Source organism: Cervus elaphus, chromosome X, assembly GCF_910594005.1.
Source record: "Cervus elaphus chromosome X, mCerEla1.1, whole genome shotgun sequence".
Taxonomy (NCBI): domain Eukaryota; kingdom Metazoa; phylum Chordata; class Mammalia; order Artiodactyla; family Cervidae; genus Cervus; species Cervus elaphus.
The window spans coordinates 138,486,218-138,503,022 of NC_057848.1; the positions used below are offsets into that span (position 1 = coordinate 138,486,218).

Sequence of the window (16,805 nt, forward strand, 5' to 3'; positions counted from 1 at the left end):
TCTTCCTCCTTGCCTGTCCACATCCCCTGACCAGTTTCTCCATTGCACTGACAGTACAGGGGTCTTACTGACTGGCCCGATCATCTCTCCTCCTGCCCAGCTGCAGTTCGCCAAATGATCAGCGAAGCACCTCTCCGCGGTTTCACTTCACCAGTGCATCAAGGCTGGGGCTTCTCCTCTCTACCCCACTCACACACATGTCCAGGCTGGAGACTCACTGCATTTACGGGACTGCATGCGTAGCCTCTGTCCGGTTGCTCCAATGAACTGACGATGGGAGCCCCTTTTCCTCTGCCCTTTCTACATCCCTGGTCAAGTGCACTGCAGGGATGTGGGAGACCCATCTTCACTGCCTTGCTCATATTCCCTGTTCAATTTCTTTTTGCCTCATTCACAATCTGTCCCATTAAAGCCCTGATGGTGCAGGAGGTCCTCCTCATTGGCCTGGTCACGTGTTCCTTCCTAGTTCCTCCGCTGGGACTGAAAGCACAGGCCTGCTCTCTCGCCATCTATATCCTTTGTCTAGTTCTGGCATTCTACTCCTGGGAGGGGGCACCCCCTCTTGGCCTTGTTCACGTTCCCTCTCCGTTGCAACACACAGCTCCTTTCTTTGCTCTGTTCGCATTCTCTAACTACAAAACCGGTACACTGATTGTGCAAGCTCCATTTCTCCCAATCACATCTCCCAACGTGCCCCAGGGCACTAGCTGCACACAATGACGCCTCTTTGTCCGGTTCATACATATTGCTTTCTTTCTTATCCTACAGCACTCATGGGGCACGAACCCTCATTCATATTCACTGCCAGGAGAAACCAATGCACTGATGGATGGCCAGTCGTCCTCCTGGCCCTGTTCACATCATGCCGTTACTCCACTACACTGAGGGTGAAAGGTTCTTCTTTGCCCCCTTCACAATGCCCACTCCAACTGGACTTCCTGTCTGTCCTGCGAAGGGATCACTACGTGCAGTCTTCATATCATACATAATTGCAACAATGATTTAAAAAAAAAAAAAAAAAGGTGTCTTGATGAACAGAACAACTGCATTGAGATGCAGGTCATCTAGAATGAGTCATACATCTTAATTTGTCTGCCATTAACTCTGGCCAGACAGGGCTATTAACAGGGCAGATGGTAGGAACCACAGTGTCAGCCTTAAAAAGACCTGAAGTAATGGCAGCCTATCTCCAGCCGGACCTTGTTGCAGTTTGTCCTGAGACATTCTGATAATCTTAATGAGGTGCAAAGTCCACAGGCTCCTGCCAACCAAGTCCCAAAGGAACTACTGCTGATTTTCCCTTGTTCCACTTTAAGAGACTTCCCATAATGGTGTCCATACCTATGACTAGACGGACCAGAGACAGAGGCAGTAACTAGCACTGGAAATGCAGTTAATATGATAGACCTGATCATAACATCAAGCGGGACCTATGTGCCCCACATGGGGCAACTTGATATGCCCTCGATTTTAGTTGAATCACTGTCGTTTTTGAAATGGGAGGAATAACTATGACCTGTGCCTCAGTATCGAAAAGGGCCAGGAAAGTTGGTTATTTTGCGGGATCCAGTGGTCCCTCAGAGCAGTTTATGTGTGACAACCCCTAGGCAGTGGGACAAGCTCCAGAGAGTTGCCATCATTCTAGGGGAGGTACTTGGGTGATTGCTACTGCAGAAGGTAAGGTAAGAACAGGGTATGGGGCATTAGGGCCCCTAGAACTAGGAACTGATGGTGTCTCCCTCTGGGTGAGTGGGGCCTCCTCTATCCATCCAACAAAGGGAACTCACTCCTGTGTGAGTTCCTAAGATATATAGCAGGTTTTTTTAATTGTTGAATTTTATAGAAGGATTGGCCCCAATTTTTTTCATGAGGGACACCTATGTCCCCAAGTTGCCAATAGATAGGATTGTCTGGGGAGGATACTTGACAGCCTCGAGACTTCTCTGCAGAAACTGACTGTGAATTAGGAAAAGGTCCTAAATTAAGAAATGCCTCCTTGAGAATTCCCTGATGGTCCAGTGGTTAAGACTCAGTGCTTTCACTGCCGCGGGCCTGGGTTCAATCTCTGGTCATGGAACTAAGATCCCACAAGCCGGGCAGCACAGCCCAAAAAGGAAAAAATAAAAAAAGAAAATGCCTCCTTGCCTAGGAAAGGAAACTCTCCTACACTGTTGGTGGGCATGGAAATTGGTGCAGCCACTGTAGAAAATAGTATGGAGGTTCCCCAAGAAACTAGAGTCACCATATGATCCTGCGATCCCACTCCTGGGCATATGTAACAGAAAAAAATTACAATTCAAAAAGATACATTCACCCCAAAGTTCATAACAGCACTATTCACAATAGCCAAGACATGGAGATAATCTAAATGCCCCTCAACAGATGAATGGATAAGGAAGATGTGATACATATATATGATGGAAAATTACTCAGCCATAAAAAGAATGAAATAATACCAATGGGAATAACATGGATGGACTTTGAGGTGATCAGACTAAGTGAAATAATTCAGAAAGAGAAAGACAAATGCTGTATGATACCACTTATATGTGGAATCTGAAATATAACACAAGTGAACCTATCTGAAAAGCAGACTCACAGAGAACAGACTTGTGGTTGCCAAGCAGGGAAGAGGTGTGGGAGAGGGATGGAGGGGGACTTTGGGATTAGCATATGTGAACTATATAGGATGGATAGACAACAATATCCTACTGTACAGCACAGGGAACTATATTCAATATCTTGTGATAAACCATAATGGAGAAGAATATGAGAACGAATGTATGTATGTGTATAACTGAATCACTCTGCTATACAGCAGAAATTAACACAACAGTGGAAATCAACTGTACTTCAATAAAGTAATTTTTCTTAAAAAAGAAAAGAAATGCTTCCTTTCTGGAGTTGCAGTTTTTGAACTGGCCGTCCAGCTATGAGATCTTGGTGAACTATCATTACTAACTGAAACCCAAAGAGAGATTCAGATGGGGGTCCCTGAGGGAGACAGGAAGCAGAGGATGTTGCCCAGAGGAAAAAACGGCACGGTGGATCAAGCCGTTCCCGGCTCTGATCAACTAAAACTTGCTTATTGGTGGGTGAGTTGTTCTCAAGTCAGCTGGGACAGCTATTCCCTCCCAGGCTTCATGAACTGTATGGGCTGAGCCATGAGAGAAAGAAAGGCAGCTTTCCAAGGCGGAGGGGGGGGTCCCCTTGGAAAAGTTCCTTGGATTGTGGGTCAAGGAGGGCAGACTCTGGGTTTGAAATGGCTTTATGATCTGCAGGGTCAGGGTTTTTGACAAAACAATAAAGCCACCCAACCATGCCAATTTTGAGTAATAATGCTTTGCCTTCTTCTGCTGTTTGCCATTTATCATTGGTCATCAGGGACTGTGGCTATGCTAGGGTGAGCCCATTCCCAGGCCATAAAAGTCCACTGTAGTAATAGAAGGGGTTCATTTCACACAGTCATTTTCTAAGAGCTCTCCTGATCTGGCTGACCAGTGGCATTTTTATCTATTTGACAGGTGTGCTGAGTACAGATGCGAATCTATCTAGAGAGGACAGGGAGGAGTCCAACTTGATGTCAAATCTCAGAGAACCTGAGGACCCCTAGTTATTCCCACTGACTGCCTCATTTCTTAGACCATGAGCCAGAGTGTGGGGCCTGTAGTAAAGACTCTTACTAAGCCAGTATGTGCCCTTTTCCTGAAGGCTCTGTACAAAGTCCTTTAAGATGGTTTGTATTTCTAGCTCCTCTGTTCATGAAATTCTCCAGGCACAAATACTGGAATGGGTTGCCATTTCCTTCTCCAGGGGATCTTCCTGAGCCAGGGATCGAACTTGGGTCTCCTGCATTGCAGGCAGATGCTTTACTATCTGAGCCACCAGAGAAGCCCATTTCTACCCTTACAAAACTTCAAATCTCTATCTCAATTTCTTGTTCACTCCTGACAGTTTCTACAAGTTGGGTGTTTACCAGAAATACCTGCAGCAGTGGCTTGGTTCGACCTCCCTTTCTAAGGCATCCCAGTTGACCTCCACGGGGTTGGAGTCCACCTGCAAGAGGGCAATCCTGGCACTGCCTGATTGATTCCTACGCTGTGTTCATCAAATCAGGCTCTCAGAATGCTGAGCCACCGCGGCATTGAGAGGACTCCAGAGTGTTCCTGTGGTACTTCACAAATATTAGTTAAATTGAGAACAGCAGCAAGAGCTCTCAGAGGTACCAGGACCAAATGCTCCTTAGTCTTCCATTTTGTTCATTCAACACTGTGTATACCTCTAAGTATACAAACTTTTAGGGCCCACAAAGTCCAGGGAAAAAGTATAACACAAATGAACTTATCTATGGAACAAAAATGGACTCCCAGACATAAAATAGACTGGTGGAGTGGGGCATGGGGAATGAATGGATTAGGAGGGTGGGATTAGCAGATGCAAACTACTACTTACAGAATGGATAGCAATAAGGTCCTATTGTTCAGCACAGGGAACTATATTCACTATCCTATGATAAACTATAATGAAAAATAATATATAAAGAAAGAATGTTTCTCTGGGTCTAACTGAATCACTCTATTGTACAGCCGAAATTAACACAACATTGTAAAACCACTCTCAGTTCAGTTCAGTCGTGTCCGACTCTATGCGATCCCATAGACTGCACCATGCACCCTGTCCACGCACCCTGCACCCTGTCCACTACCAAATCCCGGAGTTTACTCAAACTCATGTCCCTTGAATTCGTGATGCCATCCAACCATCTCATCCTCTGTCATCCCCTTCTCCTCCCACCTTCAAATCTTTCCCAGCATCAGGGTCTTTTCCAATGAGTCAATTCTTCACTTCAGGTGGCAAAGAATTGGAGTTTCAGCTTCAACATCAGTCCTTCCAATGAATAATCAGGACTGATTTCCTTTAGGATAGACTGGTTGGATCTCCTTTCAGTCCAAGGGACTCTCAAGAGTCTTCTCCAACACCACAGTTCAAAAGCATCAATTCCTCGGCTCTCAGCCTTCTTTATAATCCAACTCTCACATCCATACATGACCACTGGAAAAACCATAGCCTTGACTAGACAGACCTTTGTTGGCAAAGTAATGTCTCTGCTTTTCAATATGCTGTCTAGGTTGGTCATAGCTTTTCTTTCAAGGAGGAAGTGTCTTTTAATTTCATGGCTGCAATCACCATCTGCAGTGATTTTGTCTGCAAAATAAAGTCTGTCACTGTTTCCACTGTTTCCCCATCTATTTGCCATGAAGTGATGGGACCGGATGCCATGATCTTAGTTTTCTGAATGTTGAGCTTTAAGCCAACTTGTTCACTCTTCTCTTCCACTTTCATCAGGAGGCTAAGTTCTTTGCCTTCGACTTCAATAAAAAATAAACTAAGAAAAGAGAGTTGAGGAGCCAACTGAAGACCACTCTGCCAAAACCACAGCATCCTGAGCTAGGGAGCTGCTCGGGGATGACTCAGCTTTCCAAGCTCTGCTACAATACAGACTAGAGAACCACGGAGATACCAGACCAACACAACACGACACAAAGCCGCTGAAGCAGAAGCTGGCCATCAGCCAGCAGTGCCTTCCCACACAGTATCTGCTGTCTGATGAATTCAGTTAGCAAACCCAGACACCACATTACCCCTGTCACCAAATCAACCTGCTCACTGTACCATCTGTTTTAAAATACACTCCAGGTTTGCTTTGATCACATTTTGGTAAGGGAACGGACATGGAGACAACTGCCTTTTGAAAGAGACTTATACTCAGAGTTCCCCAGTGAACAGGAGGCCCAACACCACACAGGGCCACACAATGTCATTTTCAGAGAGAAGTTGAGAGAGAGTGAGAGAGGACCTGGGACTGTTATCACTTCAAAAGTGAAAACTAGAGGAGGGCACTCCTACTGGGCAGGAAGTAAAACAGGCTGCAGCTTGTGGTTAAAGATTTGTAATAAGATCCATGCTCACAAAATCTCTGGGGAGGTGAGATGTAAACTAGCTTAGGTCACTGGCACAGTCCAAGGATTCCAAGATGTTGACCAGCAATAGGAAAATATAAAAAATAATTAAGTTATTACAGCCTGCTACTCAGGAACCTCCTTCTGAGTACACCCCTGAGCTGCATGGCCCTACAGACCACACATTCCCTATCAGAGCCCCCAGCTTCTTCGTACCTTCCCCGCCTACACCTCTCTTGCTGACTCTTCCCTCAGACTGTCTGAATCCTTGACTTACACAATCTTATAGGATCCTTGTCTAGGAAGGCTATTTCATCCATGCACCCTCCTGTCCACTCCTCCCATTGACTAAGTGCTATGCCTTTCCACACACTTCCTTCTGCATCTTCCCCTTGGGTTGATGTTCCAACCACTGTTTACGTCCTACGGAGTCTTCCTCCTCTGAATAGTCCTTCCTCCCCGGCATTTCCTGGAGGACCTTACCGAAGGGTATCTACACCTTCCACTCAAGAACCTCGTGCAAGGGCTTCCCTGGTGGTCCAGTGGTTAAGAATCCACCTGCCAATGCAGAAGACACAGTTTCACTCCCTGGTCCGGGAAGATTCCACGTGCCACAGGGCAACTAAGCCCATGCACCACAACTACTGAAGCCCAAGGTTAACTACATCCACCACTACTACACTTTGTGTTGACTGCATCATCATGCTGCTTTCCCCTGAAAGCAGTTTTCTGTAGGTTAGATGCTCCCTCCATTCAGGCATAGCCTTCCAGGTCTTACCACAGAATGGATATTCCTTCACTTGTGCAACTCCTGCCAAATACTCCTCTTGGCAGGTTTCTCATTCACTTTCTAATCCATCAGCCTCCAGAATGGATGTACCTTCTATGTATGTGCCATCCTTGGACGGCTCCCCTAGACAGGTTGCATCCTCCACTCAGGAACTTCCTGGTGAGGCCTTACCTAGGCTGCCTGCTTCGAGCACCTGTGCAGCTCCTGCTAGATTCTCAACTAGCTTCTAGCATCTCCACCAACACATCCTCTGCCAAGACCTTTATTCACGTAAAAAGTGATTAGGTTTCAAATGCTAGCAGATAATTTTCTTTAAAAAAAAATGCCTGTGTAGGACTAGCAAACTCATCTGTTCTCCAGATTAGATCTGTGAGCTTTCACTCTGCAATTTAAGCTCTAGGAAAGAATGTATTAGAGGTTACTAATGTATTAGAGGTTAGAGGTTACTACATGGTCCCACATTTTAAAATTCTAATTTGGCACCACAAAGGCCTGTTCTAAAGAGTCATAGCCATAGGACTGCAGGGCCTGTCTAACTCAAGAACCAGGGAAGTCTGTAGATACTGGAAGATTAAAACATGAAGATTTGCACCTACAGTCAATTAATCTATGAAAAGGAGGCAAGAATACACAATGGAGAAAGGACAGCTCTTTATTAAGTGGTGCCGGGAAAGTAGACATCTACATGTAAGAGAATAAAATTAGAATACTCTCTAATACACAAAATTAAACTCAAAATGGATTAGAGACCTAAATGTAAGGCCAGATACTATAAAACTCTTAGAGGAAAACAGGCAGGACACTCTGACATAAGTTAGAGCAATCTTTTTCAATTCACCTCCTAGAATAATGAAAATTAAAAACAAAAATTAACAAACGGGATCTAATTTAACTTCAAAGCTCTGCACAGCAAAGGAAACCATAAACCAAACAAAAGCACAACATAAAGAATAAGGGGAAATATCTGCAAATGAAGCAACCAACAGGAGATTAATTTCTAAACTATACAAACAGTTCATGTAGCTCAGTGTCAAAACAAACAAACAAAAAACAATCAAAGTGGGCAGAAGATCTAAATAGACTTTTGTTCAAAGAAGACATACAGGTGGCCAAAAAGCACATGAAAACATGCTCAACACCAGTAATTACTAGAGAAATGCAAATCAAAACTACATGAGGTATCACCTCACACCAGTCAGTCAGAAGGTCAAAATGGACATTATCAAAGAATTTACAAGAAATAAATGCTATGGAAGGTGTAAAGAAAAGGGAACCCTCCCACACTGTTGGTAAGAATGCAAATTGGTACAATCATTATGTAGAACAGTACAGAGGTTCTTTAAAACTAAAAACAGAACTGTCCTATAATCCAGCAATCCTACTGTTGGGCATATAATCGGAGATAACTGTAATTCAATTGTAAAGTAATTAGCCTCCAATTAAAATAAAAAAATAAATAAATTTAAATGAAATAGGAATAAATAAATAAATAAAAAGAATCTGTGGCTACAAAAAAAAAAAAGATACGTGAACCTCAATGTTCATTGTTGTATTATCTACAACAGCCAGATCATAGAAGCAACCTAAATGTCCACTGAGAGTAATAGATAAAGACATGGTACATATATACAATGGAATATTACTCAGCGATGAAAAAGAAGAGAGTGAGAGGGGCTTGGTTAAGGCCAGGAGGGCTTCATGACTCTTATAATGATTCACAAATCTGTGCGGTGAACATCTTGACAGTGAGGCATCTGTAACTATTTGTGGAATGAGCATCAGATGTCAAGAAAGGTTTCTTGGATTAAACAAGCACCGACTTCACCAAGCTCTACGCACACCAGACACAGTTATACTCAGATACTCCTGAGAAGCCGGCAAAGTCTAAACCCGAGCCAAGCTTCTATCAGTGGTGGAAGGAAGAAAATAGAGGGTGTCACTAGACAGAGGGGAGCAGAGAGGGAACCAAGTTGAGGACTGTGTGGTTCCCTGATGTAGCCCCGGCTTCCTCATCTGCACAGCACGCGACCCCCACAAGGTGCAGCAGGCGAGGCCGGGTTCTCACAGCCCGAGGCCCGAGCATCCAGCAATCACATGAGAACCAGGCCTGGCCGTCCCTTGGGGGACCTGTCTCAGCAGCTGGGGAGGGAGACACGGGCAGCCATCTGTTAGGGGCGTGGCCTGGGCCAGGCTCTGTGTTAAGTCACATGGTGACGTCATCTCTGGGAAAACCCCAAGATGGAGGAACTCTGATTATCCCTCTTTTACAGATGAGGAAGCTGCTGCTCACAGGACACAGATGGATGTCCAAGATCACACAGCCAGAAGGTGGTGAACTGGGATGGCGAACCCAGGTCCACTGACCCCACTGTTGAAGCCAGCTGGGCAGCCTCTGACCAGTCCCGTATGACAGGCCAGGAGGCAGAGAGGGGGCCCTTCAGCATCTGATGAACGTCCACAGAGAGTGTCACAGCACTGCCCAATAAGCCCTGTCTCAAGTCTCTTTTTTGGAATGAGACGGGGTAAAATAAATAATGCATGAACTCAACAGGGCCGTAATTCTTTCTATGTGTATTTCTTTATGGCTTCCCCATCACTCCTCAATCTTCATGTGAAAGTCCTGCCCCATTCAGTTCACACTGACTGCTCCGCCATCCTCTTCAATCACCCCCTTGGCTTCACCTCCCACTTGTAGGTGGTCCCCACCAGGAATAAAGCCTTAGGCTCCTCCCTCACGGGTTTCAGCGCCTCCCCCATTACCATCATCCTTCTGGGAATCCAACAGGCCCTCTCCGCGCCAACCTCCCAACCTCCCTGGTCTGGACTCCTTCAGAGCCAGTGAGCAAGTCCTGCCCCGCAACCTCAGCCAGCGACGCCCCCCAGGACCACACACCATCTTGTCACCATCGGAAACCGCTCCCCGATTTCAGGATTCCAGCATCCCTCCCTGACCACCCACTCCACCCCTCCATCCCTCATGAGACGACCCCCCTGCCACCCCATGTCGCCCAGACGCCTCAAGGACAAATGACAGAAAGCGAGCAGTTACAAGCACAGCCATGAAAACTTTAATAGCAGTGCTGATGGCAAAAGGCCAGGCCTCCCTCATCTGTGGGCAGTTTGGGGCGAGATGAAGCTACTGATGAGGTGTGGCTGGACTTGGGGGCCTGGGCATCCCTACTTCCTCTTGCGAGGGGTTGGTGCAGATGCGGGCTGAGCGAAGGCGTTGGGCTCGAAGAGGTGGCAGAGATTCTCATTGTTGATCAGAGCCCTCTGCACGTGTTCTGGGCTGATGCGCATCCTGTGGCTGGCGCCGGCCTCCTTCCCCGCCAGGTCCAGGATGTTGGCTGTCAGGTACTCAAGGACTGCGGTCAGGAACACCGGTGTGGATGAGCTCAGGCGCTGGGCGCCCTGACGCTCTCGCAGGAGGCGGTCCACGCGGCTCACGGGGAACTGCAGCTCGGCCCTGGTGGAACGAGAATGCCTCTTACTGCGATGGCAGTTCCAGATGCGTCTTCCCCGAGACATGGTGTCGGCTGGATGTTGCCTCGGTCAGCCCAGACTGACGATCCCGCTGGCTGGGGCCTCCCTAGATGCCAGTGCCTTTCTGCTGGCTGTGCCCCCTTGCTCAGCTCTCTTATTGCTCAGGGAGCTGCCTTTGTGACAGCTCAGGCTTTGTGATGTCATCGGTGGCCAGCTGGCCCTGACCAGGACTGGCCTAGAAATGGCTGATAGGAAATCTGGTCTCTCTGTTGAAAAGACCATCTCTTGAAGGGAAGTTTTAACTTTCTGTCAGACTACAACATTCTAGCTAAAAATGTGTTTCAATAGAAAACTAATCTCTCTCTATAGGACACAACTCTGGGTTATTTCATTCCAGTTTCATATCATTGAGCCCTTTTACATCCTTTTGGAAGCCTGTAGGTCACTGATACAACCTCTGCTGAAGGCTCAATTTCATTTTCATACAGCAATCAAACAATCCGGCCTCTATTAACATATTTATCCTAGTATTTGTGATCAATATTACTTTCCCATTCTTTGGTTTCTCTCATCAACTAGTTATAACATCTGCCCATTTCCTAAAGGAAATTCAGTTTCCTTATTTTAGGAAATTTTAGGAATACTCAATCTATGTAAGCAAGTGTTCATCTAGATATGCCAATCAGAACTGAGCCCCATTAATTTCAGATAATTTATAATCTATGTTAATACTATGTAGAGGTAAGAAAGCTTTATGTACACAGAGTTTGGGAAAGCATTTCTGAATTACAGGCACAGTTATACAGGCACAGAGAAATAGAGCTTACAGCTTCAATTCTACAGTTTCAGCCATAGGTCAAGTATAAACATAGAAACAGCCTCCCAGAGGACATGAACTTCTTCATTAATTTGAGCTCAAAAATAGACAAAAAAGACGGATGAACCAGATTCTGTGTTGTTTCTCACCCAATGGGAACTATATCTCTACAAACCATCAATCTAGAGAGAGCTTCAAATGGTCAGATCATAAATAAAAAGTTTCACCACATGACCAGTTGTACTTTTAGGTATATACATAAGATTGAAGCCAGGGACTTCTCTGGCACTCCAGGTACCGAATTTCTGACCTTTTAAATACACTCCATTAAAAATATACTGGAGGAGGAAATGGCAACCCACTCCAGTCTTCTTGCCTGGAAAATCCCATGGACAGAGGAACCTGGCGGGCTGCAGGGGGTAAGGGTTTGATCCCTGGTCAGGAAGCTAAGATCCCACATGCCTTGTGGCCAAAAAAAAACAAAACAAATAAAAAACAGAAGCAGTATTGTAACAAATTCAATAAAGATTTTAAAATACTAAAAAAAGAAAAAAACTTAAAACTCTGCATTTTAAAAAAAAGAAAAAATTGAAGCTGTGTGTTAACAGAAAAGCTTTTACATAAATGTTTACAGGGCATTATTTTTAATAGCCAAAAGTAACTCGTGTCTATCAGTTGGTGAATGGAAGAACCAAAAAATATGATATATATATATTTATATATATGCTGTGCCTAGTCACTCAATGATGTCTAACTCTTTGCCACCCCATGGACTGCAGCCCACCAGGCTCCTCTGACCATGGGGATTGTTTGATTGCTGAATGAAAATGAAATTGAGCCTTCAGCAGAGGTTGTATCAGTGACCTACAGGCTTCCAAAAGGATGTAAAAGGGCTCAATGATGATATAAAACTGGAATGAAATAACCCAGAGTTGTGTCCTATAGACAGAGATTAGTTTTCCATTGAAACACATTTTTAGCTAGAATGTTGTAGTCTGACAGAAAGAGATGGTCTTTTCAACAGAGAGACCAGATTTCCTATCAGCCATTTCTAGGCCAGTCCTGGTCAGGGCCAGCTGGCCACCGATGACATCACAAAGCCTGAGCTGTCACAAAGGCAGCTCCCTGAGCAATAAGAGAGCTGAGCAAGGGGGCACAGCCAGCAGAAAGGCACTGGCATCTAGGGAGGCCCCAGCCAGCGGGATCGTCAGTCTGGGCTGATCGAGGCAACATCCAGCCGACACCATGTCTCGGGGAAGACGCATCTGGAACTGCCATCGCAGTAAGAGGCATTCTCGTTCCACCAGGGCCGAGCTGCAGTTCCCCGTGAGCCGCGTGGACCGCCTCCTGCGAGAGGGTCAGTTTGCCAACCGCCTGAGCTCAGCAACGCCCGTGTTCCTGACTGGCATCCTTGAGTACCTGACAGCCAACATCCTGGACCTGGCGGGGAAGGAGGCCTGCGCCAACCACAGGATACGCATCAGCCCGGAGCACGTGCAGAGGGCGCTGATCAACAATGAGAATCTCCGCCGCCTCTTCGAGCCCAACGCCTTCGCTCAGCCCGCATCTGCACCAACCCCTCGCAAGAGGAAGTAGGGATGCCCAGGCCCCCAAGTCCAGCCACACCTCATCAGTAGCTTCATCTCGCCCCAAACTGCCCACAGATGAGGGAGGCCTGGCCTTTTGCCATCAGCACTGCTATTAAAGTTTTCATGGCTGTGCTTGTAACTGCTCGCTTTCTGTCATTTGTCCTTGAGGCGTCTGGGCGACATGGGGTGGCAGGGGGGTCGTCTCATGAGGGATGGAGGGGTGGAGTGGGTGGTCAGGGAGGGATGCTGGAATCCTGAAATCGGGGAGCGGTTTCCAATGGTGACAAGATGGTGTGTGGTCCTGGGGGGCGTCGCTGGCTGAGGTTGCGGGGCAGGACTTGCTCACTGGCTCTGAAGGAGTCCAGACCAGGGAGGTTGGGAGGTTGGCGCGGAGAGGGCCTGTTGTATTCCCAGAAGGATGGTGGTAATGGGGGAGGCGCTGAAACCCGTGAGGGAGGAGCCTAAGGCTTTATTCCTGGTGGGGACCACCTACAAGTGGGAGGTGAAGCCAAGGGGGTGATTGAAGAGGATGGCGGAGCAGTCAGTGTGAACTGAATGGGGCAGGACTTTCACATGAAGATTGAGGAGTGATGGGGAAGCCATAAAGAAATACACATAGAAAGAATTACGGCCCTGTTGAGTTCATGCATTATTTATTTTACCCCGTCTCATTCCAAAAAAGAGACTTGAGACAGGGCTTATTGGGCAGTGCTGTGACACTCTCTGTGGACGTTCATCAGATGCCGAAGGGCCCCCCTCTCTGCCTCCTGGCCTGTCATACGGGACTGGTCAGAGGCTGCCCAGCTGGCTTCAACAGTGGGGTCAGTGGACCTGGGTTCGCCATCCCAGTTCACCACCTTCTGGCTGTGTGATCTTGGACATCTGTTTGTCTCCTGTGAGCAGCAGCTTCCTCATCTGTAAAAGAGGGATAATCAGAGTTCCTCCATCTTGGGGTTTTCCCAGAGATGACGTCACCACGTGACTTAACACAGAGCCTGGCCCAGGCCACGCCCCTAACAGATGGCTGCCCGTGTCTCCCTCCCCAGCTGCTGAGACAGGTCCCCCAAGGGACGGCCAGGCCTGGTTCTCATGTGATTGCTGGATGCTCGGGCCTCGGGCTGTGAGAACCCGGCCTCGCCTGCTGCACCTTGTGGGGGTCGAGTGCTGTGCAGACGAGGAAGCCAGGGCTACATCCGGGCTTCTTGCCTGGAAAATCCCATAGACAGGGGAGCCTGGCGGGCTACCATCCAGGGGGTTGCAAAGAATCGCATACGACTGAGCACCTAACACACACACACACAAACATATACATTCTTTATATATATATTCTTCCATATCTCAACTCAGATTCATTTTAAGAACTTGAACTCATATAACAAATTTATAACGGTGACAAGGATTAGTTTAATATTTAGTGTTAAATGAAAAGAACTTTGTTCTCTGATTTACCAGTGTCAACTATAATATAGACACATTTTTTCTACTTGGCAATGTTTTTCCTAAACTTACACAGGTTAGCAGCATTACTTCTAGTTATTTAATATTATGAAGATCAAATTTAATTGAACCATCACTCAAGCCATCTTTTATTTCCACAGTAATAAGGCTTCGTGGCTTGCATAAAGTTCAAGACTCTGTGTTAAAAATTTTGCCAAATTTGGCTCAGTTCTGATGGGCTTATTCATAAGATTGTACAGCAGAGTTTGGGGTTCCTTTAGAATCAGGTACTACAGTGATGCAAACCTAGAACTTGATTCCCTCTCTGAAAATAAAGTGTCTTTGGAGTACTGTTCTCCTTTTACTAAGTGGTTGTGAAAATTTGCTCCTCATCTTTCATGGTGACATGTGCAAATAAAGATTCTGTATCTCACCCAAATGACATGGTATATTTTGTTTCTAATTTACATGCCCTTGGTTACCTCCTTAAAATAAACAAACGCCCTACATTTCTGTAAGTCCTAAGGATTTGTGTTTATTTAAAATTGAGTTTATGAAATATTGTATTGTCCCTTTTCTTAACAGATAGCCTTACTACTACCATTCACATTTACATGGGTGCCTACTGGTGAACCCTTGAGGCTGGCTTCCCCTCTATGCATGTACTTCCTGCTCAACTCTGCCTTAGGTGGGACACTCTTTCCACTCCTGACCCTCCTGGCAGATTCCTCCCTAGGCTGATGGATTGTACCTCCTGCCATGCCCTCCCTGAGGCCAGCGGCACCTTTCACACCTGCATTTCTCACCATACTTTCCTCAAGGACAGATGCAGACTCCACCGTCCACTTCCTTCCACGTCCTCCTCTAGGCAGCAGTATCCCCATCCTCTGCACTTACCTTCTTCAGGTTCACTTGCTCTCTGAACTCATGGAGTACCTGCTGGATCCTGCCCTACGATGAAGCACTTAGAACCAAGCCCTCCCCTAGCTGCACCTTCTAGCCACGCACCTCCAGGTGCCCTGTCCCCTAAGCTGATGCCCATCCTCCCAGGCACCTCCTGCTGAGTCCTACCCTGGACTGGCTGTAACCTCTGCCCGGGCCTCACCTAACAAGTATGACCAGCAGTTGGCCACAGCCTCCATCCAGGTACCTGCTGTCAGCCTGCCCCTCCACAGAATGCTGCCTCCATCATACACTTCCAGCCTATTCCTCCTCTGGACTGGCTGCAACCTCCATCTTTGCATCTCCTTCTGAATCTTCCTCTAGACTAGTTGAAATCAACTCTCCTGCGCTTCTGGCCACATCCTTCCTTACAAGGGCTCCTTTCTGCACTGATGATGCTCCTCCTCCTTACTTCTCCCGCAGGCTGGACACAACCTCTCTGGCTCCATGTATTGTCAGTTGGTCCTCTAGGAGGTGGCCCCACTACTCACCCAGCTTCTGCTTCTCTTGGGATGGATGCTGCCTCTACCCCTGCACCTCCCGCCATTTCCTCACCTAGGCTGACTGTGCTCTTCGACTCGGAAGCACTAGCCATGGCCCCCTTGGGCTAGTGTAACCGTCCACTGATGCACTTTCTATCAAGTCTTCCTTTAACCACACTGCTCCCTCTTTTCACGCACCTCCTGCTAAATCCTTGTCTAGGCTTGCTTTTTCTCTCCAACTTGAGCCTAGGTTGGCTCCACCTTGTACCACATAACACATGCTACACATCCTCAACCACACACACCCTGCCATATCCTCCTCTCAGCTAGACGGTCCCTCAACCCACATACCTCCTGCCGGATTCTACCTTAGGATGGCTTCACCTTTGTCCATTTGTGTATGCTTTCCTATTCCTCTCCTAGGTGAGAACGTCACTAAAACTCTGTACCTTCTGCTGTGTCCTCCATGAGTCTGGTGACACCCCTCACCCATGAGCTTCCTGCTCAGTCCTCACCAGGGTGAGTGAGTCTCATCCTAGACTGAATACTTTTTTAATTTTCAAGCAGAGGATAACTGCTTTTCAACGTTGTAACGGTTTCTGCCATACAACAACTGTTAATCAGCCATAAGTATACAAACATCCCTTCCCTCTTGAGCCTCCCTAGACTGGATGCCTTCTTCACTTATGCATTTCTTAAAACGTCCTCCCGTCTGCTGTCCACTCCTCCTGCCCAAGCTCTTTCTGCCCCAGGCTGACTGAGTCCTCTAGACATGTAGGTCCTCTCTTACATGGCTGCCTTCGATCCGTATCTCTGCCAGCTCTGGCTGCACCCAACTAATGTTGACTGTGTCCAACCCTAGGATGGATGCTCCCTGGACCCATGCAGGTCTTGCTGACTCTTCCTAGAGGCTGTCCGCACCCTCCTCTCATACGCTTTTTAAAATGTCACCCCTTAGGCTCCCTTCACCTACTTGCATGCTGCATCATCTTCACCAAACCTGGGTGACACCCTGACACATGCATTTCCTGCTGGGTCCTCCTTATACTGGCTGCTCCTACTACCCATGACTTGACAGCCAGATGGGCCGCCATACTCACTGCACACTCCACCTTTGCAACTCCTGCCAAGACGTCCTCTAGAGTAGATACTCTCTCCAGCCATGCACTTCCTGCCATGTGCTTTCCTGGACTACATGTTCCTTCCATCTTTGCACTTTTGGTCTGTTCCTCCCCTAGTGCAGGCACCATCTGACAATTCCTCTTGTAGATTGTGTGCACCCTCCACCATTTCACCTTCTACTGA

The 16,805-nt window shown here is 47.0% G+C and overlaps 2 protein-coding genes across 2 annotated transcripts; one reads left to right on the plus strand and one right to left on the minus strand.

Annotated features, from left to right (window-relative positions):
* Positions 1–9,842: 9,842 nt before the first annotated feature.
* On the minus strand, positions 9,843–10,317 carry LOC122690827 (histone H2A-Bbd type 1-like). The gene has a single exon (XM_043897787.1). It carries the CDS (start codon positions 10,276–10,278, stop codon positions 9,928–9,930), a length of 351 nt encoding a protein of 116 aa, XP_043753722.1. The 5' UTR covers positions 10,279–10,317; the 3' UTR covers positions 9,843–9,927.
* A 1,866-nt stretch (positions 10,318–12,183) lies between these two features.
* On the plus strand, positions 12,184–12,778 carry LOC122690124 (histone H2A-Bbd type 1-like). Its single transcript, XM_043897110.1, has one exon. It carries the CDS (start codon positions 12,296–12,298, stop codon positions 12,644–12,646), a length of 351 nt encoding a protein of 116 aa, XP_043753045.1. The 5' UTR covers positions 12,184–12,295; the 3' UTR covers positions 12,647–12,778.
* Positions 12,779–16,805: the final 4,027 nt, after the last annotated feature.

Excerpts from the sequence above, each read along its gene's own strand:
- LOC122690827 (XM_043897787.1), bottom strand. The coding sequence starts at position 10,278 with ATGTCTCGGGGAAGACGCATCTGGAACTGCCATCGCAGTAAGAGGCAT.
- LOC122690124 (XM_043897110.1), top strand. The coding sequence starts at position 12,296 with ATGTCTCGGGGAAGACGCATCTGGAACTGCCATCGCAGTAAGAGGCAT.